At 39.5% G+C, this 24969-nt stretch overlaps 1 protein-coding gene across 1 annotated transcript in view; it reads right to left on the bottom strand.

The window, feature by feature from the left end:
• Positions 1 to 24969, bottom strand: part of LOC122551062 (protein furry homolog) — a 286326-nt gene that overhangs the window by 97671 nt on the left and 163686 nt on the right. The window contains exons 17-23 of the mRNA XM_043692704.1: positions 24445 to 24552; positions 19733 to 19988; positions 10004 to 10159; positions 9164 to 9250; positions 7553 to 7812; positions 5804 to 5993; positions 4793 to 4917 (exon numbers count right to left, since the gene is read on the bottom strand). Of these exons, the coding sequence (XP_043548639.1) occupies positions 4793 to 4917; positions 5804 to 5993; positions 7553 to 7812; positions 9164 to 9250; positions 10004 to 10159; positions 19733 to 19988; positions 24445 to 24552 (1182 nt within the window). The remainder of the gene's footprint in view (positions 1 to 4792; positions 4918 to 5803; positions 5994 to 7552; positions 7813 to 9163; positions 9251 to 10003; positions 10160 to 19732; positions 19989 to 24444; positions 24553 to 24969) is intronic.

The raw sequence follows: 24969 nt of genomic DNA, 5'->3' as shown, positions 1-24969 counted from the left end.
TGCGTTGCCAGCAGCAGTTGTGGAGGCAGGGTCATTGGGGACATTTAAGAGACTACTGGACATGCATATGGTCACAGAAATTTGAGGGTGCATACATGAGGATCAGTGGTCGGCACAACATCATGGGCTGAAGGGCCTGTTCTGTGCTGTACTCTTCTATGTTCTATACACTGGCAGCAATACTGGAAGAAATGGCAACTTCACCAGTAAGACAGTCTATGCTTGTTAAGTAGTAGGGCCAGTATTGTAGAGAGCTACATGATGAGGGAAGTAGAGAGGGCAAGGCATCAAATTTGGAATGATGTGGTAAATCAAAGAGGCAAGATAAAGGAGAAATGTTTTAATATGGTTTATGATACACGGATTTTGACAAGAACTAATCTAGGAATACAGATCTAAAAATAGATTAACATAATGCTAGAAGTTATGATAAATAATAAAAGAACAAACCTATAGACTCTGTATCTGAATACATGTAACATTCACAACAAAACACATGAACTAAGGCAACTAGAGATGGGCAGCAAATATTGGCCCAACCAATGATGCCCATATCCCATAAATGAATAAAAGGATTCTGATCGTGTGAATAGAAATACATATGATCTCATTACCCAACAGAGGCTGCTGCAGAATGACATAGATTCCATCTAAAATTTAAAGTGTACTTAGGAAAGTCAGAAAGCTAGGAAAAGATAGGGAGGGCTAGCTCTGTCAAACAATGGTATTAGCTCAAGGGAAGTGAATGATTAAAGTTCAGAAAACTAGTATAAAGAGGATATAAGTAATAAATAACAAAGGTAAGAAGTCATACCTAGTACAATAAATGTTATACCTACTACAAAGGAGAACAGTTGTAGTTGCTGAACGTTAATTATTTCACTCCCATGACATACTGCAGGAGCCCCTCATGGTAGTGTCTTAGCCCCATTCATTTTCAGCTGCTTCATCAAAGATGTTACCTCCATCATGAGGTCAGAAGTAGGATGTCCATTGATGATTATATCATGTTTAGCATCATTCATGACTTCTCAGATACTGAAGAAGCCCGGGTCCATATGCAGCAAGACATGGTTGATTAATGGCAAATAAAATTTGTGCCACACAAATGCCAGGAAATAACCATTTAGAGAGGTTAGAGAGAATCTACCCATTCCCTTTTGGTATTTAATGGAATTACCTTTGTTGAAACCCCACTATTAACATTCTGGAGGTTTCTTTTGAACAGTAAAGAAAGTGGACTAAATACAGTGCTTACAAGAGCAAGTTCGAGGCTAGGAACTCTGTGGCAAGTAACTCAACTTTTGTCTCCCTAATGCCAATCTACCAACTAAAGTGGATAAGTCAGGAGTGAAAGGAATATTCTCCACTTGGCTGGATGAGTGAAGCTCAATAACAGTGAAAAAGCTTGACAATCTCCAAGACAAAAACATCTTGCATCCATCACTTTCAACATTCACTCCTTTCACCAACACAAAGTGGCAACAGTCTGTACCACCTACAAGATACGCTGCAGTAATTTATCAAACCTTCTTTGACGGTCCCCCCCAAACCTTCAATCTCTACCATCTGGAAGGCCAAGGGCAGCAGATGCATAGGAACGATATCACATGCAAATTTCCCAGCAAGCCATATACCATCCTGACTTGAAAATATATCACCATTTCTTCATTGTTGTTTGGTCAGAGTTCCCTGGAGCTCCCTTTACAACCATTGTGGATGTCTCTACACTCCAAGGACTGCAGCACTTCTGGAAAGCAAACTTCTCCAGTGCAGCTCGGGATGGTGACATGCACATTCCACAAACAGATTAAAATAATGTCAAGTTGTTGGATTGAATGGCAGAATATTCTTAGATTTTCCTATGATTCTATTAAGAGTTGTTCAATGTTTTTCAAATAGTTTCCTGGACAGCACATTCTAGAGCCAGCCGGAGAGCTAGCTACACGAGACCTGGTATTATGCAATGGCATGAGTTAATTCATACCTTAGTAATGACATCCCCATGCAGCAGCAACTATAATATCATTGAAATTTACATTCAAAGTGACAAAAGAGACACAGCTTTGTAACTTAAATGAGGGCAATTATAAAGGATTGTAAGCTGACCTACTAAAGAGAATTAGCAAGGGATTGGTCAACAGAGATGCAGTAATCAGTGTTTAAGGGGATATTCAGGATACACAGAATAGATGCATTCAAACAATACAGAAAAATTCCAATAGGAGGACTGATCATCTATTATTAAAAATCAAAAAGTAAGGATAGTACCAAACTCGAAAAAATGTAATTATATAAAATAATAAATGGTAGGTCAGATGATTAGGTAGAATATTTAAAAATGACTAAAATATTAATATGAAGGAAAACAGAGTCTGAGAGATAGCTAGAAACATAAAAACAAACAAAAAGGGTTCAATAGGTGTTTGAGACCAAAAGTAGTTTACAAAGTGAGTCTTCTAATAGAAAGCGGGTCTGGGGAATTAATATTGCTAGCCTTTGTGGGGAAACAAATTATGCTCTCTTTCGACTTTCAGGGAAATTAGAAACAAACAGTCATAAGTAGAAAAGTCCTATCTGAATATCTTGATCTTGATGGAAAAGATGGCTTAAGAAATGGTGCATCTAGTGGGTGACTGTTGATGCAAAAGTGAGTGATCAACTCCAGGGACACAATAACATTACCAGCTCACCACCCACTCACCCCATGGATAGATGGAGCTCTACATCAGACATATTTGGGATGAGAAGATGGGAAGGTTTTAATCTCTCAATGTTTATCTTCTCCAATACAGGTCATGGTCATTCAAAAGGAAGCACAGCTGCTGAGACTGGTGGCCAGCCACCCACGTGAGGCTGATGTGGGATCATCAGAGTGTATAGCATTACATTACTTCTCCACCGCGCTACAGATACTCTCATTTAGGTGGGTGTGTGCTTGTAAATCCTGGGTCAAAAACTGGCCAAAGTGTGATCAAACAGCTGACAGAGGCTGTGATAGCTGTGGCTACTGGTAGTCAGAAGATTATGGAAGATTAAGTGTTTTTTGCCTTAGATTGATAACATGTCTCTTCAATCATTGGCAGCACAGCATCCACTGCAGATGCAGTGAGGAGTAGGGAACATCTGGCAGAGGTGCCCATATGCATAAAATGGAGTCCACCTAGGGCCTGGGTTCTGTCCATGTATTCTTCCATCAAGGGCTGGTGAGCTTCAGAGAACCAGATGCGGCAAATCACTCAGAGGATACTGAAATTGCACTAAGGTTGGCATACCATTGCTTCATCCATGATCATTCTGCAGCAGTGGCAAAGTGAGAAGAGATCAAAGTGCCTGAACTTTCTGTCATACTCATTAATCTCAGGTCAGTCAGGAAGTACAAGTGTCCCTTCAATGGTGCTCCTCTCAGAACACTCCAAATGTGAATAGAAGCTCCTCCATAAGATTCTGACCACAGTCATGATGGCGTATACTCCTGCATGGCAAGGGCCTTTTTCACAAGAGAATGAACATTTTGGAGGACAATCAGGTGATGATAGCTTATCTTCTAGCAGAGTCCATAGCTTCAACAGTAGAGCAAGAAGATTGGCAAGATTAGATCAGAGTACTGCACTGGTAGAAAAGGTCCACAAGAGAGTGGGACTATAGTGACTTTAAGTTACACTTTAGCTGCACAATGAGGGCATGGAATCCCCTTTGGTTTGAGTACTGCAGTTTATATACTACAAATTCAGAGTCAATGGCAATCTGCATGATGGGGAATCCTCCAATTTTTGAAATCTATTAATCACTTGCTTTTCCTTGGGAAGTTCATAGCTGTAGTCACTTCTTTAGAAAATGGTATGTAATCCTTGACTTGCTCCAAGGTAAAAATTGTGGCACAGTATTTGGCAGAAGTGCAGATATATGAAACATTGGTCATTACTATGGTTTACTACTTTACTATGGTCATTGCTCTCTCGATGCCTTGCATGGTCATAGCCTTCTGCATAGAGCCTTTCTTCCACACTTACCTCTTCTATGGCTTATTCCACTTTGAGTGGCCTCAGCTCATCTTCCAACTCACAGTTGATTCCAAGAGGAAAATTTACCTGCACCACCATATATGACAGCAATTCAACAAAAGTCCTTCAGCCACCTGTCACATCATTCCCTGCAGACTGTTGATACTTATAATGACTCAAAAAAGCACCAAGGATTTGTAGAACTACAGCACCGGCCAGAAGAAAGATACCAAAAACTAACCTGTAAGTAGTGATGATATCTCTTAAGTAGAGCTTGTAGGGAGTCATTAATGTCAGTTAAAAGGTTTTTAGAACTACAGGCTGAGAGGGGGTTGGAGCTTATCGAATGAAAATGGTTGTCTTTTTGTCAAATTGGCATCACATCATGATTTGCCCACTTTACATATCTCTTGCAGCTGTTAAGTGTATGTGCTAACCATTTTGCAAACATGACATTTAGTACGCATCATGGCAGAAGTAATGTGAGCCAATTTTACCACATCTTGATCCCAGATCTCTTTACATTCCTTTCTTTGAATCACCTATTTACTCTGTTCTTAAATGCTGACATGCTCCCTGCTTTAAAACATATTGAGTACTCAAATGACAAGTTATAGAGCAAATCATTTGAAATACACGTATGATTATTCCATTAGTGAAGTCTATAGTTCTATAATATATATTATATACAAAGACTATAATTAAAATTGCAAAAGTGATCAAGACTTGATCTGACATTATTAGAACTACTATATTTTAGCAAGCCAAGCCAAAAATGACTGAGGTACCTGAACACAAGTGAATTTGTCCTTCCAAATCCCAGTACCAGTGATTCTGTAATTTCTATGCTTTCAGCACGCATCAAAGGAACCAGTTGTTTTAACAATACTGCTACAGATGGCGTTCCTATGACCTGTGCATTATTAATGAAAATGACATCCTCAAACCACATTAAAGAACATTCTAGAACTCAGTGATCATGATTTACCTTTTACCCAAAGCCTTCAGACATACCATCACAAAAGATACAGCAATGCAGCGAACATATTTATATTGTTTAAAATCCATGATACTATAAAGCTAATATTTAACATTCAGATCCAGTCATTTTATCCTACGGTTACACATTTGCTAAACTACACAATATAGATAACAAAATATTCAGACATCTTTTCCTTCTACAATTTGTAGAATTTAGAACTCAAGGTTGCTGTTATCTAACAATGGGGAACATATAAGAACCAGGCTACCATTGTTCCCTCTAAGCTGTGCAGCTGTGAATATCATCTTGGTGGGGTGAGGGATAGGGAGAGTCATGGGGGTGGAGGTCCCCCTGAAGGGCATAGGTTCCCTAAAGCAGGAACCTTTTGCTACATTTTAGCAATAGGTTGACAAAAAAAAAACTTTCGGCTGATCTCTTTAATTTTGCCTTTCTCAAACCTTTGCATTAAGGCAGAGGAGTTGGTATAAGACCCTTTACTGAGAATCTCAGTAGATGCAAAGGTAAGGAAGTTGGCCAACCTTAAACTGCTGACCATGTCATAGGGAACAGCTTGGGTATGGGAGGAAAGTTGACAGATATTTTATATACCCCGCCCTGTCTACAAATGTCAATAATGACTATCAAATTCTTCTCATGTCCTTTTGAGTTTTAACATGGTAATGGCTGGAATCGCTGAACTCACTTAAAAATTAATAACGTTCTGTTCATTAATCTCAAGACTTTTAATTTTGATGTAGAACGATACTCAGCTGTAAAGCATTAAATTTACATTCAGGTTACAGAAAAAAATTGGTACCTTGTTATCATAGCTATAGCTACCATCAGGAGTTGTAGCCATAATTTCTGGAGTTGAAGCTCTCAGGTGACCAGGGCTCATGATACTGGGTTTCGCAACTCCAAAGCAAAGAATAAGATAGTTTCTCCAAAGGGTCACATAATTGTCTCCAACACTAACTGTGCTCACTTTTTTTGTGTACATAGGACTACTGCAAAATAACAGAACAGAAATCTGAAATTGTTGATCTTAACCACTTTTTATCAGGTAGACGCATGCACAGATTATACAGGAATAATCACTTGGCAGTATGAACCTGAGTATAGCTGGAAAAATACATACTTTGTCGAAGATCTTCATGGTACATCCACCAGGATAAATTGCAAGAATGTGCCTTTCATTAGCAATACTCAAAATACACAGAATTTAAAATAACTTAGCTCAGCAGATTTATATTTATGTTTATGGTGCACATGAGCTCCCTCAAATTCCCTGCTCATTTCTGCCAAACATTGTCATCACAAGCTGCCTTTTATTTTCTGTTAAACCTTTTCTTTAAGTGGCAAAATCATTGCACTGAAAATGTCCATTTATTATTTTTCTTTTTGAATTAACAATTCCTCACTTAATGTTGCAGGTACATGCCTGAAAAATACAACTTTATGTGAATTAGCTTAAGTGAAACATATTTCTGCATTACAATCAACTGTTGCATTTACATTCTGTATGATTTTTCTCATTCAAAAAATGGTGAAGCATTATATTCAATAAGTTGAAATACTGCACATTTATCAATTCCTATATTGGCCGATGAACTTTCAAAATGAAACACATTTAAAAATATGAGAGAAATACACTAACTTTTTATACTTACCTACTGCTAGCCTCATCTCCCGTTCCTTAACTCTGCCCTGCTTGCCTCTCTCTCTTTCACTGCTCCCAGCTCTATCCAATTCATTTCCTGTTTCTCTGGCTTTTTCTGCTGCTCCATGACTCTCTTCCTTTCATCCCCTATTTGCCAACCCTCTCTCAGTCCACAACTTTCACTTGCTTACTCTCTTTTGCTTTCATCTCTTTCTCCTATCTGCCTGCCTCATTTCTCATTGCTTCCTTCTCTCATTCCTTCACACACACCTCTCCCTCACTAGTCACTTCTACCATTTGCCACTTCTACTGCTTCCCTTTCACAAATTCTCCCTGTCAGCAAGAGGAAGAGGGCTAGAGAGATAAAGGCAGCAAAGGAACAAAAGAGGCTTTCAACTGGAGAGTCAGGAAAGGAAGTGGCATGTGAGAGAGTTGAAAGCGAGAGTGAGCTGCTGAGAAGCACTGCACTGGTGAGTGGTAGAGGTAGCTCCAAGATTGCACCAATCAGGTCACAGAATACTGCACTGTCCCAACACAAAAATTCTGCCAGAACAAAAATCCCAAGACCATGTTAGTGTGCCAGCCCAGTTACATCTACAAGTTATGAGTGTGATGGAATACTCCTCATTTGCCTGATGAATGCAGCTCCAACAACACTCCAGAAACTTGATAGCATCCATGACAAAATGGTCCACTTAATTGGCACCATATCCACAAACGTTCACTCCCTCCACCACCGATGCACAGTAACATTATACTAAGAGGCTCAACCAGATTTGATTTGTCCCAAATTACATAGTGACAATTTTAAATATAGCACTAGAGAGAAGGTTTCACAACAGATTAATTGTTTGCGTGGTTTCGCACAGCTTTAAAAACTAAACCAGTATATTCAATATTGCTTACTTAGGATCAATGTGTGGCATCAACAACTGCAATCTGGTAAAGGCATATGGCCAAGCGTAACTAAGTGCAGTAGGGCAATGCTTTAGAAGATTCTCCAGTCTGAGGAAGCTGAAGAGGCACAGAACCCAAGGATCTTTCACGGACTGTGCAAATATCCAGACATGAGAAGGACTCTTTACATCATAATGGCTATTAACCAAAATTGCATTCCATTCTACCAGCCACTGTAAATCCCCATTGTGTCCAAAGGCTAAGGCAGTCTGTACAAAATAAAAAATAACAATTATCCAAAGTCAATGTTAAAGTCGCTTTGCATTCAGCAAAATATTTTATTTCAGAAGTGGACATTGCCTTGAAGTGGAGCAGGGCTAGTTGCAAATGAATCTTAAACACGATGACCTGGCATAATCTTTTTTTTAAAACGGAGTGACAAGCCCATTCTCTGGCTTCCCTCCCTCTGAAGAGTTATTTTTTGTTCCAAGGCCAATAATTTTGAGGACTATACTTCACTGAGTCTTCTACCTCTTTAGATAAGATAATTAAGATAATTAAATGTTATTTCTGTTTAAAAACTAAACAGTAATGCGATCTCCAGGCTTATTATATAACTTGTATTCATACATTACTGTTAGCACAGAAAAATAGTACTTCATAGAGACGTAATCCAAAAAAGGATAAAGAGAGGTTAGCGAGAGTGACCAAAAACTTGGTCAAGAGGCTAGGTTTTAAGAACAGTCTGAGAAGGACATGAGCGAAGCAGAGATATGTTGAGAGATCAGCCAGCACAGCAGTGAATGGGTGAGCTGAATTTTATGTTAAAGCAACTGAGGGTGAAAGTGCAGGAAAGAAGTAATGAATGAGACAATTGATTGTGGAATAAACAAACAATTTATCTGTGAAGCGCATGGTACAGTGTGGAATTACTATGAGTAATTTATGCTTAATAGTACCCAAAATAGTTTTTTCGTATAAAAAAGCAGTTGAAACTTCAGAAACATCTCAATGTATCATCAGAATCAATTCTAAGATTGCAAAAGGTGTACTACTGGAAAATGAGAGCTGAAATTGTAATGAGAAGGTTGGTGATACTGTCTTTACTGGGTGTGTAGTATTATTCCCTCAGTCTCCTGAGTTAATTTGATACGATCTGGATTTTATCCATAATCTTCATATTAGAGATTGACATGAAAATTTTAAAACTGCCATTTTGAGCCTCTAATGGTTCTACTTCAATTATTTCTGAAAAGATTTGTTTGATTTTTAACAATCCACTATACTTTGCACATAAAAGTTTTATGTCAATTTCTTGCTGCGAAAGTGGTGACTTCCTAATACCTATTTTACTCTTCTTAAGTAGTCATTAATATTAGTCAACTTAATCTGATTATTCTACATAACTGCCAGTCCCTCATTGCTTTATGACTCCTTGAGGACTGTTTTCCACTGCAGGTCCTGCATTGGCACGGACAGTAAGTGGATTGTGTGCCCTGCCAAATTGCAACTTAAAACCAACCCTGTACTATCTGACTTGAAGTAATGTCTGAAGATTTTATGCTTTGGAAAGCACCTATTGAATCTTAGATTGACCACAAGTAGTTTATTTGTACTTACTGAATCTGAAGCTGCCACATGAATAAAACTCTCCAGAATTGATGAACTCAATTGATCCATAACTTCAATCATTGGTCTATCATCATCCTATTGTTGAAAGAATAATTATATCAGGGGATATATGCATATTGAACCATGCCATATCCAGGGACAAATGGTTTTTTAAAAAAAATTCTGAATATATTTTACTTTACATAAAAATGTGCTTTCTTGTAATGTTAGTGCAAATCCTACAGTTGACGTTGGGCAGTAGTGAGAGTGGAGAGAGAGAGAGAGAGAGAGAAGAAGGAATGCAGGTTGTTGATATTCCTTGAGCTCTGTTCCACCAAAACTGGGATGAACTGGACCTTCTTACCATTGGGTAGACAATCTGATGTGGATTAGGAATGATAGAATGGATTAAAGTAACCAGTCTCATACTAATGATGATAGTTCCTAGGCATCTGACAAATGGTGAGATCAGAAAATTCTGCACGTATCTTGCTTTTTTACTCAGTGACCATTTCTGAGCTTTACTGCTATTCATAATAAAAGGAAATGATACACTTTTAGCATATGTTCCTTGCACAGTTAAATTGCAGAACATTCAGAACATGGGAATAAACCCAGTGGAACCAGGTTCATATTTCAACTACAAATTTCAACCCCCTTCCCAACTTGGGTCTTTTGCACCTCCCTCTCAATTGCAGGAATGTTAGAGCCTTCATGTTTGTAAATTAACCAATTCTGAATTACATTTAACCATGTAAATGCAGAAGTGTACAATAGTCTTGATTATCATATATTCATAATGTCTAAAATGTAGTTTTTAATTACAGAGGGGGAAAAGAGACTCCATACCTCAGATTGTCCTAAAGCAGAAAACAAAGCACGAACTTCCTTCAGGATAGAAACAGCCAACTTTCGTGTTGCAATCTGACAGCTACAAAGTAAAACAAGGGCAAATCCTTCCACAGCATGTAGCACATTTGAATGAGGACTCCTTTCCTGTTGGAGCTAATGGTAATAATTAGAAAGCATTTCAAAATTACATAAGGTGCTCTGAGAAAAGTACTTTTGTGACGTTTAAATTATTTCATACTGTCATGGAATATATAATTTACATTTACTAAAATTAGATGTGTGATTAAAATATACTGATAACAGATCTTGAGATTGACTACATTATTTGAAAAGTTAAAATGAGCTTGGAGCTTTGAAATAACTTCATTGTATCTAATATTTTTCACAATACTTCTATGTTGAAAACAAACAGGATTGTCATAGAGAATATGAAAGGGATATTGGAATGGCCTGAAATTTGGCAGATGCAATTTAATATGAACAATTGTGAAGTGATACAGTGAGCCTGATGTCGGTGGTGGGCAAGTTGTTGGAGGGAATACTAAGGGACAGGATGTACATGTATTTGGAAAGGAAAGGACTGATTAGGGATAGTCAACATGGCTTTGTGCATGGGAAATCATGTCTCACAAACTTGACTAAAATTTTTGAGGAAGTAACAAAGAGGATTGATGAGGGCAGAGCGCTAGATGTGATCTATATGGACTTCAGTAAGGCGTTCAACAAGGTTCCCCATGGGAGACTGATTAGCAAGGTTAGATCTCATGGAATACAGGGAGAACTAGCCATTTGGATACAGAACTGGCTCAAAGATAGAAGACAGAGGGTAGTGGTGGAGGGTTGTTTTTCAGACTGGAGGCTTGTGACCAGTGGAGTGCCACAAGGATCGGTGCTCAGTCTTCTACTTTTTGTCATTTACATAAATGATTTGGATGCGAGCATAAGACGTACAGTTAGTAAGTTTGCAGATGACACAAAAATTGGAGATGTAATGGACAGCAAAGAGGGTTACCTCAGATTACAACAGGATCTTGACCAGATGGGCCAATGCAATTCTGGTCTCCTTCCTATTAGAAAGGTGTTGTGAAACTTGAAAGGGTTCAGTAAAGATTTACAAGGATGTTGCCAGGGTTGGAGGATTTGAGCTATAGGGAGAGGCTGAACAGGCTGGTGCTGTTTTCCCTGGAGCGCGGATGCTGAGGGGTGACCTTAATGAGGTTTACAAAATTATGAGGGGCATGGATTGGATAAATAAACAAAGTCTTTTCCCTGGGGTCAGGGAGTCCAGAATTAGGGTGAGAGGGGAAAGATATAAAAGAGACCTAAAGGAGCAACGTTTTCATGCAGAGGGTGGTACGTGCATGGAATGAGCTGCCAGAGGATTTAAGAGGCATTTTGATGGGTATATTATTAGGAAGGGTTTGGAGGGATCTGGGCCAGGCGCTGGCAGGTGGGACTAGATTGGTTGGGATATCTGGTCGGCATGGACACGTTGGACGAAGGATCTGTTTCTGTGTTCTACATCTCTATGAATCTATGACTCTACGATAAAGGATACAATTCTAAAGTGTACAGGAGGAGCAGAGGGACCTGATGGTGTGTAGGGTGCGCAAATTCTGAAAGTTAATAAGGTATACAGAATCCTGGGCTTCATATATACAGACATAGAAAGAAAGAAAATCTTGCATGTATTCATGACCTCCAGATGCTTCAAAGCATTGTAAACCAATTAATTTCTTTCTGAATAGAATGTACACAGTCAATTTGCACTCAGGAAGCTCCCACAAACAGCAGTATGACAATGACTAAGTAATTTGTTTTGGTATATTCATTGCGCAGTACGTGTATGAACAGAGGAATTAATATCAAAAGTATGTCATTTGAGTGTGCTCTGCTATTCAATAAGGTCATGGCAGCTCTGATTATAGTCTCAACTCCACTTTCCTGCCTATTCTCAATACCTTTTGACTCCCTTTCTAGTTACACAGACTTTCAATTCTCTGCAGGAAATAAAATTTTCACCTCCAACTTAAATGAGAAACTCAATTTTCCATTTAAAAATGTGTCCTCTATTTCTAGTCTCTCCCACAAGGGCAAATATTCTTTTAGCATGTACATTGTGAAGTTCCCTTAAGAACTTAGAAGTTTGACAAGACTAGCGCTCACTACAATCCAACCGGTGTAATCTTTCTTCATCAGGCAGCCCTACAGCCCAGAAAACAGTCAAATGAATCTTTGATGAACCGTTCCTAAAACATGCAATTATGCCCTTTCTTAAATGAGAACTATACTGTACACATTACTCAAAATATGATCTAATGCCCTGTACATTTCACTGGCAATCAATGACAACATTTGATTTCCTAACAATTTGCTGTACCAGACACTGACCTTTTGTGATTTTTTTCCTCTGAAGCATCAAGTTCTACAATTTCTCGCAATTTAAGCAATATTTTACTTTTTTATTATTTCAATCAAAGTGGACAAATTCACATTACCCCATATCATGACTCCAGTTGCCTAACTTTTGTCCACTAATCAAATCTATCTATATCACTTTGAATACTCATTATAAGCTCTTCATAATTTACTTTCCTATCTTTGCGTCATTAGCTAATATAATAACCTAACATTTGGTCTTTTTGTTGAGATAAATTTTGGACATCATCATCATCATTGGTGGTCCCTCACCAACAAGGATGTCTCTCTTCCACTCTGAGGAAAAGTCCATTGGTGGCTGTACAGACTGATGCAGCTTCTGCAGGCTCTATTACACTTGGGGCAGCAGATGGTCATGGGAAGGGGTGGGTCAGACACTGGTATAGCAGCACACTCCTTATATTGGTTTCACCTGGCATCTGCTTCCTTCCAATGGCACGTCTTGAGGTACTTGATACCTACCCAGATGCTTCTCCTCCACTTTGGACAGTCTTGGACCAGTGATTTCCAGGTATCTGTAGGAATACTGCACTTCGCCAGTGAGGCCTTGAGGGTATCACTAATGCACTTCCTCTGTCCAGCTGAGGTTCACCTGTTATTTCAAAGCTGGGAGTACAGCATCTGCTTGGGGAGTCTCATGTCAGTAATGCAGACGACCTGCCAAGCCCATCAAAACCAAAGGTGGGCACGATGATGGGGATGTTGGCCTGGTCAAGGACACTGGTGTTGGTGAATCTTTCTTCCCAGTGGATTTGCAGGATCTTGTACAGGCAGCGATGGTACTGCTTCAGCACCTTGAGATGTCTGCTGTAGACAGTCCATGTCTCAGAGCCATACAGAAAGGTGGAAACCACCACAGCTTTGTAAACCATGAGAATGGTGTCAGATTTGATGCTGTTGTCCTTGAACACCCTTTTCCTCAGGTGGTCAAAGGCTGCAGTAACATGCTGGATGTGGTGTGTAACTCTTTATCAATAGCTGTTTTGGTTGACAGGACACTGCAGAGGTACTGGAAGTGGCCAACGTTCTCAAAGACCTCCCTGTGGACCTTGATGATCGGGGGTCTGATCCAGAATGCTGGGCCAGGTTGGTGGAAGACTTGCATCTTGCAGGTGGCCCAGGTGAGACCTGTGCTCTTACATGCCTCCATAAAAGTGCTGACGATGGTCTGAAGTACTTCCTCTGAGATTGCACATTCTGCGTACTACAGCTTGATAACATTGGTTGGGATGACTTTGGTTTTGGCTTAAAGGTGGGGGAGATTGAATAATTTTCCATAGCTTCTGTAAGTTATCTTCGCTTTAGCTGGGAGCTTGTCAGTGGTAAATTGAAGCATTGCAGTGAGGTATATCAAGAACAGTGCTGAGGTGATGACACAGCACAGCTTGACACCGTGACAAACGGGGAATGGGTCGGTGGTGGAGCCATTTGTCATCACCACGATTTCCATGTCATCGTAGAGGAGGCGAAGGATGGTGACAAACTTCATGTTGCAACCAAAGTGGAGAAGGATGTTCCATAATACTACCTGACTGACAGTGTCAAAGGCCTTTCCAAGGTTTAAGAAGGCCTTGTACAAGGGTAGGTTCTTTTCTCTGCATTTCTCCTGCAGCTGTCGAGCAGTGAAAGTCATGTCTGTGTGCCCCTCTGTGGCCGAAAGCCACACTGTGATTCTGGGAGGAACTTTTCAGCAGCAGGGTGGAGATGGATGTAGTTACCACAGTTGCAGCTGTTCCCTTTTTTGAAAATGCCCATGAATGTGGTATCTCTGAGGTCTCCAGGCATATTCTCCTCCTACCAGATAAGGTGACAAGGGCAGGTAGCTGCATCAGGAGCTCTTTTCTCTGCATTTCAATGCCTCAGTGGGGACACCATCTGCAACAGCAGCGTTGTCGTTCTTAAGCTGGTGGACGGCCTTCTATACTTTATTCAAGATAGTGTTGGTAGCTCACCTGATTTTCTACAAGTGGTATTATACACACGACTAGGTAGTTGGGACCTAGATTTAATGTTTCATCCAAAAACACAGTACTTTCAAAACCGCGGAGCATTCTCACTGCTTCACTGAAGTTTTAGTCTTGACTTTTTTTGCTGAAAGAATTCCTGGAGTGAGATTTTTACCCAGAACTTTGTGGTTCAGGGATCAGGATGCCACAAATTGAATCATGGGATAACACTGAATATTAAAGTAAGGAAAACATAGTGGAATTTTATAAAACACTGTTTCAGCCTCAAGTAACGAACTGTGCTGAACATTTCGCAACACAGTTTAGGAAGGAAGCAAAGGCATTAGAGGTGGTGAAGAAAATTTTCCTTAAATAATTCCAAGTATAAGAGACTTCAGTTACGTGGATAGATTGGAGAAGCTGGGATTTTCTCCTTAAAGGAAAAATTAAGACCATAAGACACAGAAGCTAAACTAGGCCATTCACCCCATTAATTCTGCTTCTCTATTCAATAAAATCATGGCTGATCTGAAAAACCTCAACTCCACATTCTGACTTATCACAACCCTTGATTTTCATGATTAAAAAGCTATCTACCTCAGCCTTGAATATAGTTAACAACCAAACTTTTACAGCCCTCTGTGGGAAAAGAATTCCACAGATTCACTACCCTGTGAAAGAAACAAATGTTTTCCTATTTCTGTCTTAAATGGGTGGCTCTGAACTTATGTCCTTTGGTCCTAGACTCCCCACAAAGAAAAACAATCTCTCCACATCTATAATGCCAAATACTCTAAACACCTCGTATGTTTCAATGAGATCTTCTCTCATTCTTCGAAATTCCGATGTGTACAAGCCCAGCCTACTCAACCTCTCCTCCTAAGAAAATACCTCATATCTGAAATCAACAATGTGAGCCTTCTCCAATACCAGTATATCTTTCCTTTGAAGGAGTTATTAATATATATCATAAATAATTATGGACCCAGTACTGATCCCTGTGACATATTACTCATTGCCGGTTGCCATCCTGAAAATGTCCCTTTATCCCATTACCTATTCATTAGCCAATCGTCTATTCGTGTTAATATACTACCCTCAATATATTGGATTCTTACTAAGTAGCCTTGTGTGCCAGACCTTATTAGTGCCTTTTGTAATAGGTATGGATTTCCACTTACTGGTTCTTCTTTATCTATCCTGCTTGTTACGTCAAAGAACTGTAATAAACTTGATTTGGAGATGACAGTGTTGAACTGGGGTGTACAAAATTAAAAATCACACAACACCAGATTCTAGACCAACCACGTGGACAACCACCTGATGAAAGAGCAGCGCTCTGAAAGCTAGTGCTTCCAAATAAACCTGTTGGACTATAACCTGGTGTTGCATGATTTTTTTTAACTTTGTAATAAACTTGTCAGGCATGATTTCCCCTTTTGAGCCCATGCTGACTTTATTTGAATATATGATATAATTCCAAATGGTCTACTATTATAATAAACTCCAATGTTTTTCCAACAATAGCTGTTAAGCTAACTGGTCTATAGTCAACTTTTTTTGTTTTCTTCCCCTATTTAACAAGGGAGCTCCACTGGCAGCTTTCCAATCCTCTGGGATTTTTCCAGAAGCTAAGGATTCTTGGAAAATTACTATCAGTGCATCCACTATCTCAGCAGCTACTTTCTTTAAAATCCTAGGATGCAACTCATCAGGTCCAGGGAAAGTTCTTTAGCTTTCCTAATTCTTCATACTCTTGTGATAGTTTTGGTTTATTTCCTCACCATCTTTAAACCCTTGATTGTTCAGTATTTTTGGAATGTTGTTAATATCCTCTATCATGATAATTCATGCAAAGTATTTATTCAAACCTACTACCATTTTCTGATTATTTATTATTATTTACCCAGCTTAATGTCTAACAGGCCAATGCTCACTGTTGCTTTGCTCTTCCTGTTACATGTTTAAAGAATCTCTTACTGTCCAATTTTATGTTTCTTGCTAGCTTGTGCTCATAATTTATTTTCTCCCTCCTCAGATTGATTGTAGTTTTGACAGAAACGTTCAAAATCATGTGGCATACTTGTGACAGCCCGTTGGTGAAGGAAGGAACTAAAGCTAGCTTTTATTTAAAGCAAATATATTTACAGTATTGGGCATAATGGGAATTTATCACATGCATTCGTATCAGTATGTGCTCTAGTAGCCATCTGATCAAAGCCTTGCACCTCTACGTGCTTAGCTTCAGTATAAGCATTATGTTATACATATCACAAGGTGTCAGCATAGGGTAGATATAAAGAAACAAGTCGCCGTTGGAAATAGGATCAAATACCAGAGGACATTGATTGGCTAAAAAACCAAAGGCAATATGAGGAAAAACACTCTATTCAATGAGCTAGTTAGAATCTGGAATGCATTGCTTGAGAGTATGGGAGAAGTAAATTCAATAGTGGCTTTCAAAAGGAAACTCGATAATTACCTGAAGAGAAAGAAAAGTTTCAGGGTTTAAGCAGAAAGTAAAACAATTTAAACTTAGAAATGATGGTATTGAACTAGAATTGCATTTCAGGTGTACATGACAAGTTCAGACCAGGACCATCCTTTCAGAGTTTTACTCACTTTTTTAAACTGCTTTCTTCCATATTAGAAATAAGGTTTATGGAATTGCTCTTACTCAGAGCTGTCTAGAACAAGATGGGCTGCATGGCTTCATTCTCATGTGCTGTAACCAAACCATGATTCCAGGATGAATGTGCACATTGTGAATTTTTTAAGGGTATAATTATTGGAGAATTTTTTTCTGTTCCCACATCAGCATGCTTAAGCAGTGCACTGCACTAATTGGAGCTAAATTTAACCTCGAACAATAACATACTCGAGCTAATTAGCATTCTTTGGCCTTTTGCCAGGCATACAAATGCCTCTGTAAATGACAGTGTACCTCAGATCTTGGAAGGATACTTGAGCTCTGCTGCAGGCTTAAATGTAATACTGTCTGCCAATTTTGGAGCCTTCTGCTTGCTGTGTTAAAGTTAGATGATCTGCAACCTGAGTATTTGCCCTTGCTAGTCTTTGAAACAAATATTGAGTTCTTAAAAGATGTGAATTTGCAGGCAGCACTTTATGAGATCCCCAAATCTAAGCATTATTTGAAAGGCCCAACTTCAGTGGCTGTACCACTGTTTGGAACAATTCCAAGCAAAGGCCCAAGAAAAGAAAAATGTTGACTTATAGTAACAGTTTGATTTGCACAGCACCTTTAATGCAAAATTGTGTCAAGATATCTTGCAAACGTGGATGGAAAAATATTGTTCGAAAGCTAAAGACTGGCCTTTAGAAGGGTTGCTTGACTTTCAGGAGAATTTTAATGAGGTGAAGGAGAATGTATATGGTCTAAAAAGGGTATTCTGGAAAGGTCTAGGTGGCTGAAAATACAGTTACCTTTCTCAGATAAGAAGGAGAACATTATACAAAAGAACTTTGGGGTTAATTTTATAGATCTTGCAAGAGCAAGAAGTGGGCGCACAATGTGTCTATATTGATTAAACTGTTAAATTTTGGTTTCCTGCTGGGGCATTGAGTCAATGATATGTTTATGGCTTGTTGGGCCTCATGTTGACTTGTGGTAGGTTTGTACTTGTATTATGTTTGCATACTGTGAATACTCATTAACATTAAACATTTTAAAATGAGGTCCTACATTCAAAGTAAGGAGATCTTGTGGTGTGATAGTAGCATTCCTACTTCTGGGACAGAAGTTCCAGGTTTGAGCCCTCCCCAATACTTGTTGGCCACAGATGATACATTTGCAACGTGGCCAAACAGGTTGAATGTCAGGCTGGCTCTTCCAATAACCCTGATGGCAGATGGTAAGAACAAAGTGTCCTTTGATCAGTCATCCTGCAGAAGGCAATGACAATCTACTGCAGTACTTTGCTTCGAAGCATGGACCAATTCAGTAGATGTTGATAGCCCAAAGTTTGGAAATGTGGGCGGAAGAAAAGAGACTTTCAAGGTATGCAGCATGAGAATCTCGTTGCACCTGGATCAAATTTGTTGAAAGGTAGCATCCACTGGTAGACTCTGTGTAGCTGTGTCTGGGGTCAGGATGTTTCATTGTTGAAAGCTACAGAAAATGAGAAGGAACCAAGGGAATGCAGTATGTATGAAGACTTGGAATTAGAAGGGTGGGTCAGTAGTAAAGGGGGTAAGAAAGCGTAGAGTGAAATTAGGGGATGGAAGTTGGATCAAAGATGATTTGTGTTGGATTTTTTCAAGCTCAAAATGGTATAGAGTGGATGAGGATAGCTATCTTTCTGTCCCAAGTAGAAGAGTCTTGTTGAGTAAACAAATGAAATTTGGGGAATTCCTGAAACTATTGACAATCGACATGAATGAAGTCTACATTACTACAGTAGTTCTTAGGAGCACAATACCCTCAGTTCTGTCTCCTACTATCTTCTTTATTCTGACAAAGTCCTCATGATGTCATTACAGTGAGTGCTGTTTACTGTATACAATCAAGTATTCTCTCTTTCAGACTCATGTGCAACCTAAGGGAGGGTAGAGGGTGGAGTCAGGTTGGGAGCATTCAGGTTTGAATTCAGCAGGTATGTCATTCTGAATTCATATGCAAAGTGATCAGGACAGCCAATCAAGATAAGAAAAAGATAGACTTAAAGTTCTTCACCCTCCCTCAAAATAATTACTTTGTCGGGTGTTGTCAGAAATGCGCACTAAATTGGCATAAGGATTACAAGGGTCTTGGGGTTGGTAGAAGGGCATGTATTGGCATGATGGGACATTAAAGAGGATGTGAGAGGACATCGAACGTGGAGTATGGGGCTTTATGTCTACTTACCAGGAACACCTTTAAGTAAGTCAATGTAAAAGTCAGTGTAACCAAAGGACAATCTTCCAATTTTCAGTGTTTTCATTTCCCAGGAGGCTATCAGCAAAATCTCCTACAGGGTATCTTACACGAGGTTTTAAGTTATTTGTTTCATGGTAAATCAGTTCCTGGAGATTATCTAATGCCATTGTGATTCTCACCAGCAACGAACACTAAAAATCTGGGCCATTAAATATTATTTTAGGCAAATAAGAATTTTCAATTGTACACAAATAGAATGATCAATTAAACAACGGTTCATTCTTTGAATTTATATTCAACATTTTACCGTTCTGTTACTTCACAAATCTTTATTCTTTGTCATATAATGGAAACATTTTTAGTGACTAAATGCTTTCATAAGTTTTAAAAATGTGAATATATAAATGATGTGATCATCATTATTTCAAATAAAGCTTCATAGTCAACTGATAAATGAAACCATACCTCCGAAGTCCTTAATTTGGTTTGATCTTGGCCTTTGCTTTGAGTCTGAATTGCAAGTTTCCACTGAGTGAGCAAATGTACCAATAATTTTAAGGAGCTATCAAGAAGATTCTGTTGAGTGTCATTCACCTCACGAAGCAGAAAGTTAGTGAAACCAAATAACACATCTTCCCTCCAGTCAGCAAAATCAAGAAGAAGACTCTGAAGAGAGTTTTGTGCAATGTGGCGAAGTTCATCATCCATGTGGATGGTTAGCCTAGAGTTGGAAAATTTTGAAAATTATTAAAATGAGTAGGTTGTCCAATAGTAGGGCATAAAATTATCCTCAGGATATTAACTTCCACTTAACATTCTGTTGAATCTTTCTTTCTGTTTTAGTGTACATCTTGAAATCCATCACTTTAGCCAGAACACTTCTGGAAGTTTGCAAAAGGAAAAGTACAAAACAATCAGAAAAGACCTATAAAATAATGTTTATCAAATAAGGTATGAAGTATTACAAATGCATAAGGAGCTAATCTATGCTGCTTTGAAATAAAATGAGCAGGTACAATTTTCAGATAAGTAACTATACTTAATAATTATTTAATATCAATCCAATATAGCCCCTACATTCTGATGAAGGAAAATAACCAACCACTGAGCACAGGATACAGATAACATGGCAGACATTGTACATGCCTCAATTTTGGTGCATCCAACTGAAATATGTGGAGGGTATTGAACAAGTATTTAACTCGAAGGAAAGCTTATTCATTAGGATTATTGTGATTAAATTCCCTGTTTGTAGAAATGTACACTACTCAAAGTAACTTTGTTTGCTTGAATAGCTTAATATAGTTAATCCAAACTGATTTGTTAACCTGCTAAAATTCTAACATAAAGATAAGTAACAAGAAATGTTTAATGCTATTAGGAAACGCCAAAGTAACAAAACACAGCAAGATTTAGCTGTGGAAATCTGATGGTTGATTATCATTATGCATACAAACAATTGACAATTCCAATGTATTTAGTTACCTGTAAATACTGGGGAAGGGGTGATGTAGTGGTAATCTAGAACCCCAGACTAATGTTCTGGGGACATGATACAAACACCACCATGGCAGACAGGGTTCAAATCCTAACCCTAACCCTATTGCAGATGTTAAAAACTAATTCAATGGTGACCTCAGTTAACCGTCATTAAAATCCCATTTGATTCACTTCGTTTTGGGAACGATCTGCCATCCTTAGCTGGTCCAACCTACATGTGACTCACAGCAATGTAACTGACTCTTAAGTGCTCTCTGAAATGAACATAATGAGTTACTCATTTGTATCAAAGCTACAACTAAACCTAAGGAAAAGAATGAAATCAAATCTACAACCAGTATCAGCCTAGACAACAGCAAACTGAGTCCTGTTAACTCTTCCAAGTCTTCCTTAATAACATCTGGTATTGTGCCGATATTGAAAGATCGTCCCGTGAACTTGTCAAAGAATAATCTATCATAATCATACTCATGACACCGTACCCTACAGTCAATGTCAAAGACACCACGATCACAATCCCCCACGTAGATCTTATCTCACCAGAGGTAATGGCATAGTGGTATACAGTTTCAAGGGAGTTCTCAACATTCACTCTGAACCTATGAAGTCTCTCGCTATCAGGTCGAACATTCACAAGGAAACCTCTGGCTGATTACTCCTGCCCCATGCTCAGCTAATGAATCAGTTCTCCTCCATGTTGAATACCAGTCAAGAATGCACTAAGGAATTCCATACCCAACAATGATTTGAAAACATCATTATTGACTGAGCTGGCCGAGTTCAAAGGATATACATACTATACTGGGTCCATGGCAGATAATAAAGGAGCAAACAACAGGGGAAAAAATTACTTGACCTGCTCCGCACAAATCAACATCCTCAAAACATTGTGAGTACGCCAACTAGTGTACTGATGCATTGATTTCTGATTTCTTACGTAAATACCATAGATGGATCCAGGAGGTCTGTGCACCAAGAAAAAAAAGGGTATTACTCACAATCTACTTGTCACAGATGCATAGGTCCATGACAGTACTAGTAGGATTAACCACTGCATGGTCTTTGTGGAGATGAAGTCCCATCTTCACATTGAAGAAGCCTCCATCGTGTTGTAAGGTCATTCCACTGGTCTGAATGGGACAGACTTTGGATAGATCTTGTTTCTCAAAGCTGGCATCCATGAAATGCAATAAGCCATCAGCAGCAGTGAATTGTACTCAACATAATCTGTAGCCTCTTGACTCAGCATATCCTTCATATAAGGATTACCATCAAGCCAGGAGGTTAACCCCGGTTCAATGAACATTGAGGGAGGGCATATCCTAAGCCGCAGCAGGCTTATCTAAATATCAGGTGACAACCTGGTGAAGCTACAACACAGCATGGCAAACAGCATGCAAAAGACAGGGCTAAGTGGTCAAACAAACAACAGAGCAAATCTAAGCTCTGAAGTTTGGCCACAATGTGAATGATGTTGAGCAACTAAACAACTAACAGGAGGAAGAGACTCAATAAATATCCCCATGCTAAATGATGGAGCTCAGCAGATCATTTTAAAGGACAAGGAGCTGAAGCATTGGTATTCATCAACAACCAGAGATGTCAAGTAGATGATCCATATTGACCTCATCCCCAACATCACAGATGGCAATCTTCAATCAAATCAAAGCACTCGATTCCAGCCTCAGGTGACTGCATGTGTGGACTGTGCACATTCTCCTTGTGTCTGAGTGGGTTTCCTCTGGGTGCTCCGGTTTCCTCCCACAGTCGAAAATGTGCAGGTCAGGTGAATTGACCATGTTAAATTGCCCATAGTTTTAGGTGCATTAGTCAGAGGGAAATGGGTCTGGGTGGGTTACTCTTCAGAGGGTCAGTGTGGACTTGTTGGGCCGAAAGGATCGTTTCCACACTGTAGGGATTCTGACTAGATTAGATTACTTACAGTGTGGAAACAGGCCCTTCGGCCCAACAAGTCCACACCGCCCCGCCGAAGCGCAACCCACCCATACCCCTACATTTACCCCATACCTAACACTACGGGCAATTTAGCATGGTCAATTCACCTGACCTGCACATCTTTGGACTGTGGGAGGAAACCGGAGCACCCGGAGGAAACCCACGCAGACACGGGGAGAACGTGCAAACTCCACACAGTCAGTCGCCTGAGGCGGGAATTGAACCCGGGTCTCTGGCGCTGTGAGGCAGTAGTGCTAACCACTGTGCCACCGTGCCGCCCACGGTGGCACGGTGGAGCTAATCACTCCAATGATATCAAGAAATATTTGAAGGCACTGGATATTGCAAAAGCAATGGGACCTGAAGGCATGCTCCAAAACTTGCTACATCCCTAGCCAAACTGTTCCTGCATAGCTACAATATTGGCATCCACACAACATTGTGCAAAATTGACTTGGTATGTCCTGTCCACAAAATTTAGGACAAATTTGATTGACCAATTACCATTCCATCAGTTTACCTTCAGCCATCAGCAAAATGGTGGAAGGAGCTTTCAACAGGGTGATCAAGCAGCATTTCTTCAGCATTAAACTATTCACTAATGCTCAGTTTATGTTCTGCCAAAGCAACTTATTACTTATTACATCCTTAGTCCAAACATAGACAAAATGGTTGAATTCCAAAGGTGAGATGGGAGTAACTGCCCTTAACATCAAGGCTGCATTTTACAAGTATGATATCAAGGTGCCCGGGGAAAATTAAATTAAATGGGAATCAAGGGGCAAACTGTTCAATTGTGGAGTCATATCTGGCAACAAAAGGAAGATGTTTGCAATTGTTGGAGGTTAATCAGGTCTCAGTGAAAGGATATCACTGCAAGAATTCCTCAGGTTTATGCCCTGGCTAAACCATCTTCAGTTGCGTCTCCAAATTATCTTCCCTCCGACATAAGGTCTGAAGTGCAGCTGTTTGCTGGTGATTGCCCAACATTCTACACCATTCACCACTCCTCAGATACTGAAGCAGCCAGTGTCCATATACACCAAGACCTGGAAAATATCCAGGTTCAGGCTGAGAAGTAGCAAATGACATTTGTGCTACACAAGTCTCAGGCGATGACCATCTCCAACAAGAGACATTCTGACCAGTTTTTCTTCATGTTGAATAGCATTAGCATTACTGAATCCCTCACAATTAACATCTTGGGATTTATCACTGACCAGAAACCAACTGAACCAGCCATTCAAATAATGCAATTATAAAAGCAAGCCAGACACAAGAGGTCTATTGTGTGCAATTCACCCCTGGCTTCCCAGTGCCTGTTCACTATCTAAGAAGCACAAGTCATGAGTGCGATGGCATGTTCTCCAATCACCTGGATGGGTGCAACTCCAACAACACTCAAAATGCTTGACACCATTCAAGACAAAGAAGCCCACCTGAATGATGCCCCATCCATCAACATTCACTCCCTTTGCTACTGATGCACGTATCAGAAAGCACCTACTGAACAAAAGCAAAACATTGCAGATACTAAACATAAGAAATATAAACAGAAAATGCTGGAAATGTTCTGCATCATTTCTTCTGATGATTCATTCTGTTAAACTCAGCTCCTTTTTCCACTGTTGCTACAAGATCTGCAGGCTTCTAAATTGGCAATAAAACTTGAATTTAATAATGCTTCATTCTATGATGCCAAACTGATGGAAAACACATACCTTGACAATAAGTCGATCAATTCTAGCTTTGACATTCCATCTGGTATTATTCGTGGAATGGCAGCTACACTGGTCCTGAAAAGGTCAATTTTTGGTTTCCTTTCACCCCTGGATCAAAGCAGGAAAGTTAATTTATGGGTGAAGATAAAAAGAAAATTCAATATTGCACTTTTTATACATTTATGCTGTTAATCATTTAGAAAACCTTATCCATTTCCACTGAAGTTTAAATCAAGAATTCTACTGGTGCAGCAATTTAAACAACTTTGACCGTTATGCAAATAACACTGCCTTCATTGGTCACGGAGTGTCACGTTGTTGCTGTATGAGGCATTGGTGAGGCCACTTTTGAAATACTGCATTCAACTTCGATAGTCACAGGTGAGGTGCCGGAAGACTGGAGGTTGGCAAACGTGGTGCCACTGTTTAAGAAGGGCGGTAAAGACAAGCCAGGCAACTACTGACCGGTGAGCCTGACCTCGGTGGTGAGCAAGTTGTTGGAGGGAATCCTGAGGGACAGGATGT

Source organism: Chiloscyllium plagiosum, chromosome 6, assembly GCF_004010195.1.
Source record: "Chiloscyllium plagiosum isolate BGI_BamShark_2017 chromosome 6, ASM401019v2, whole genome shotgun sequence".
NCBI classification, from domain to species: domain Eukaryota; kingdom Metazoa; phylum Chordata; class Chondrichthyes; order Orectolobiformes; family Hemiscylliidae; genus Chiloscyllium; species Chiloscyllium plagiosum.
The sequence above is the reverse complement of the archived record's forward strand: the minus strand, read 5'-3'. Positions and strand labels throughout refer to the sequence as shown.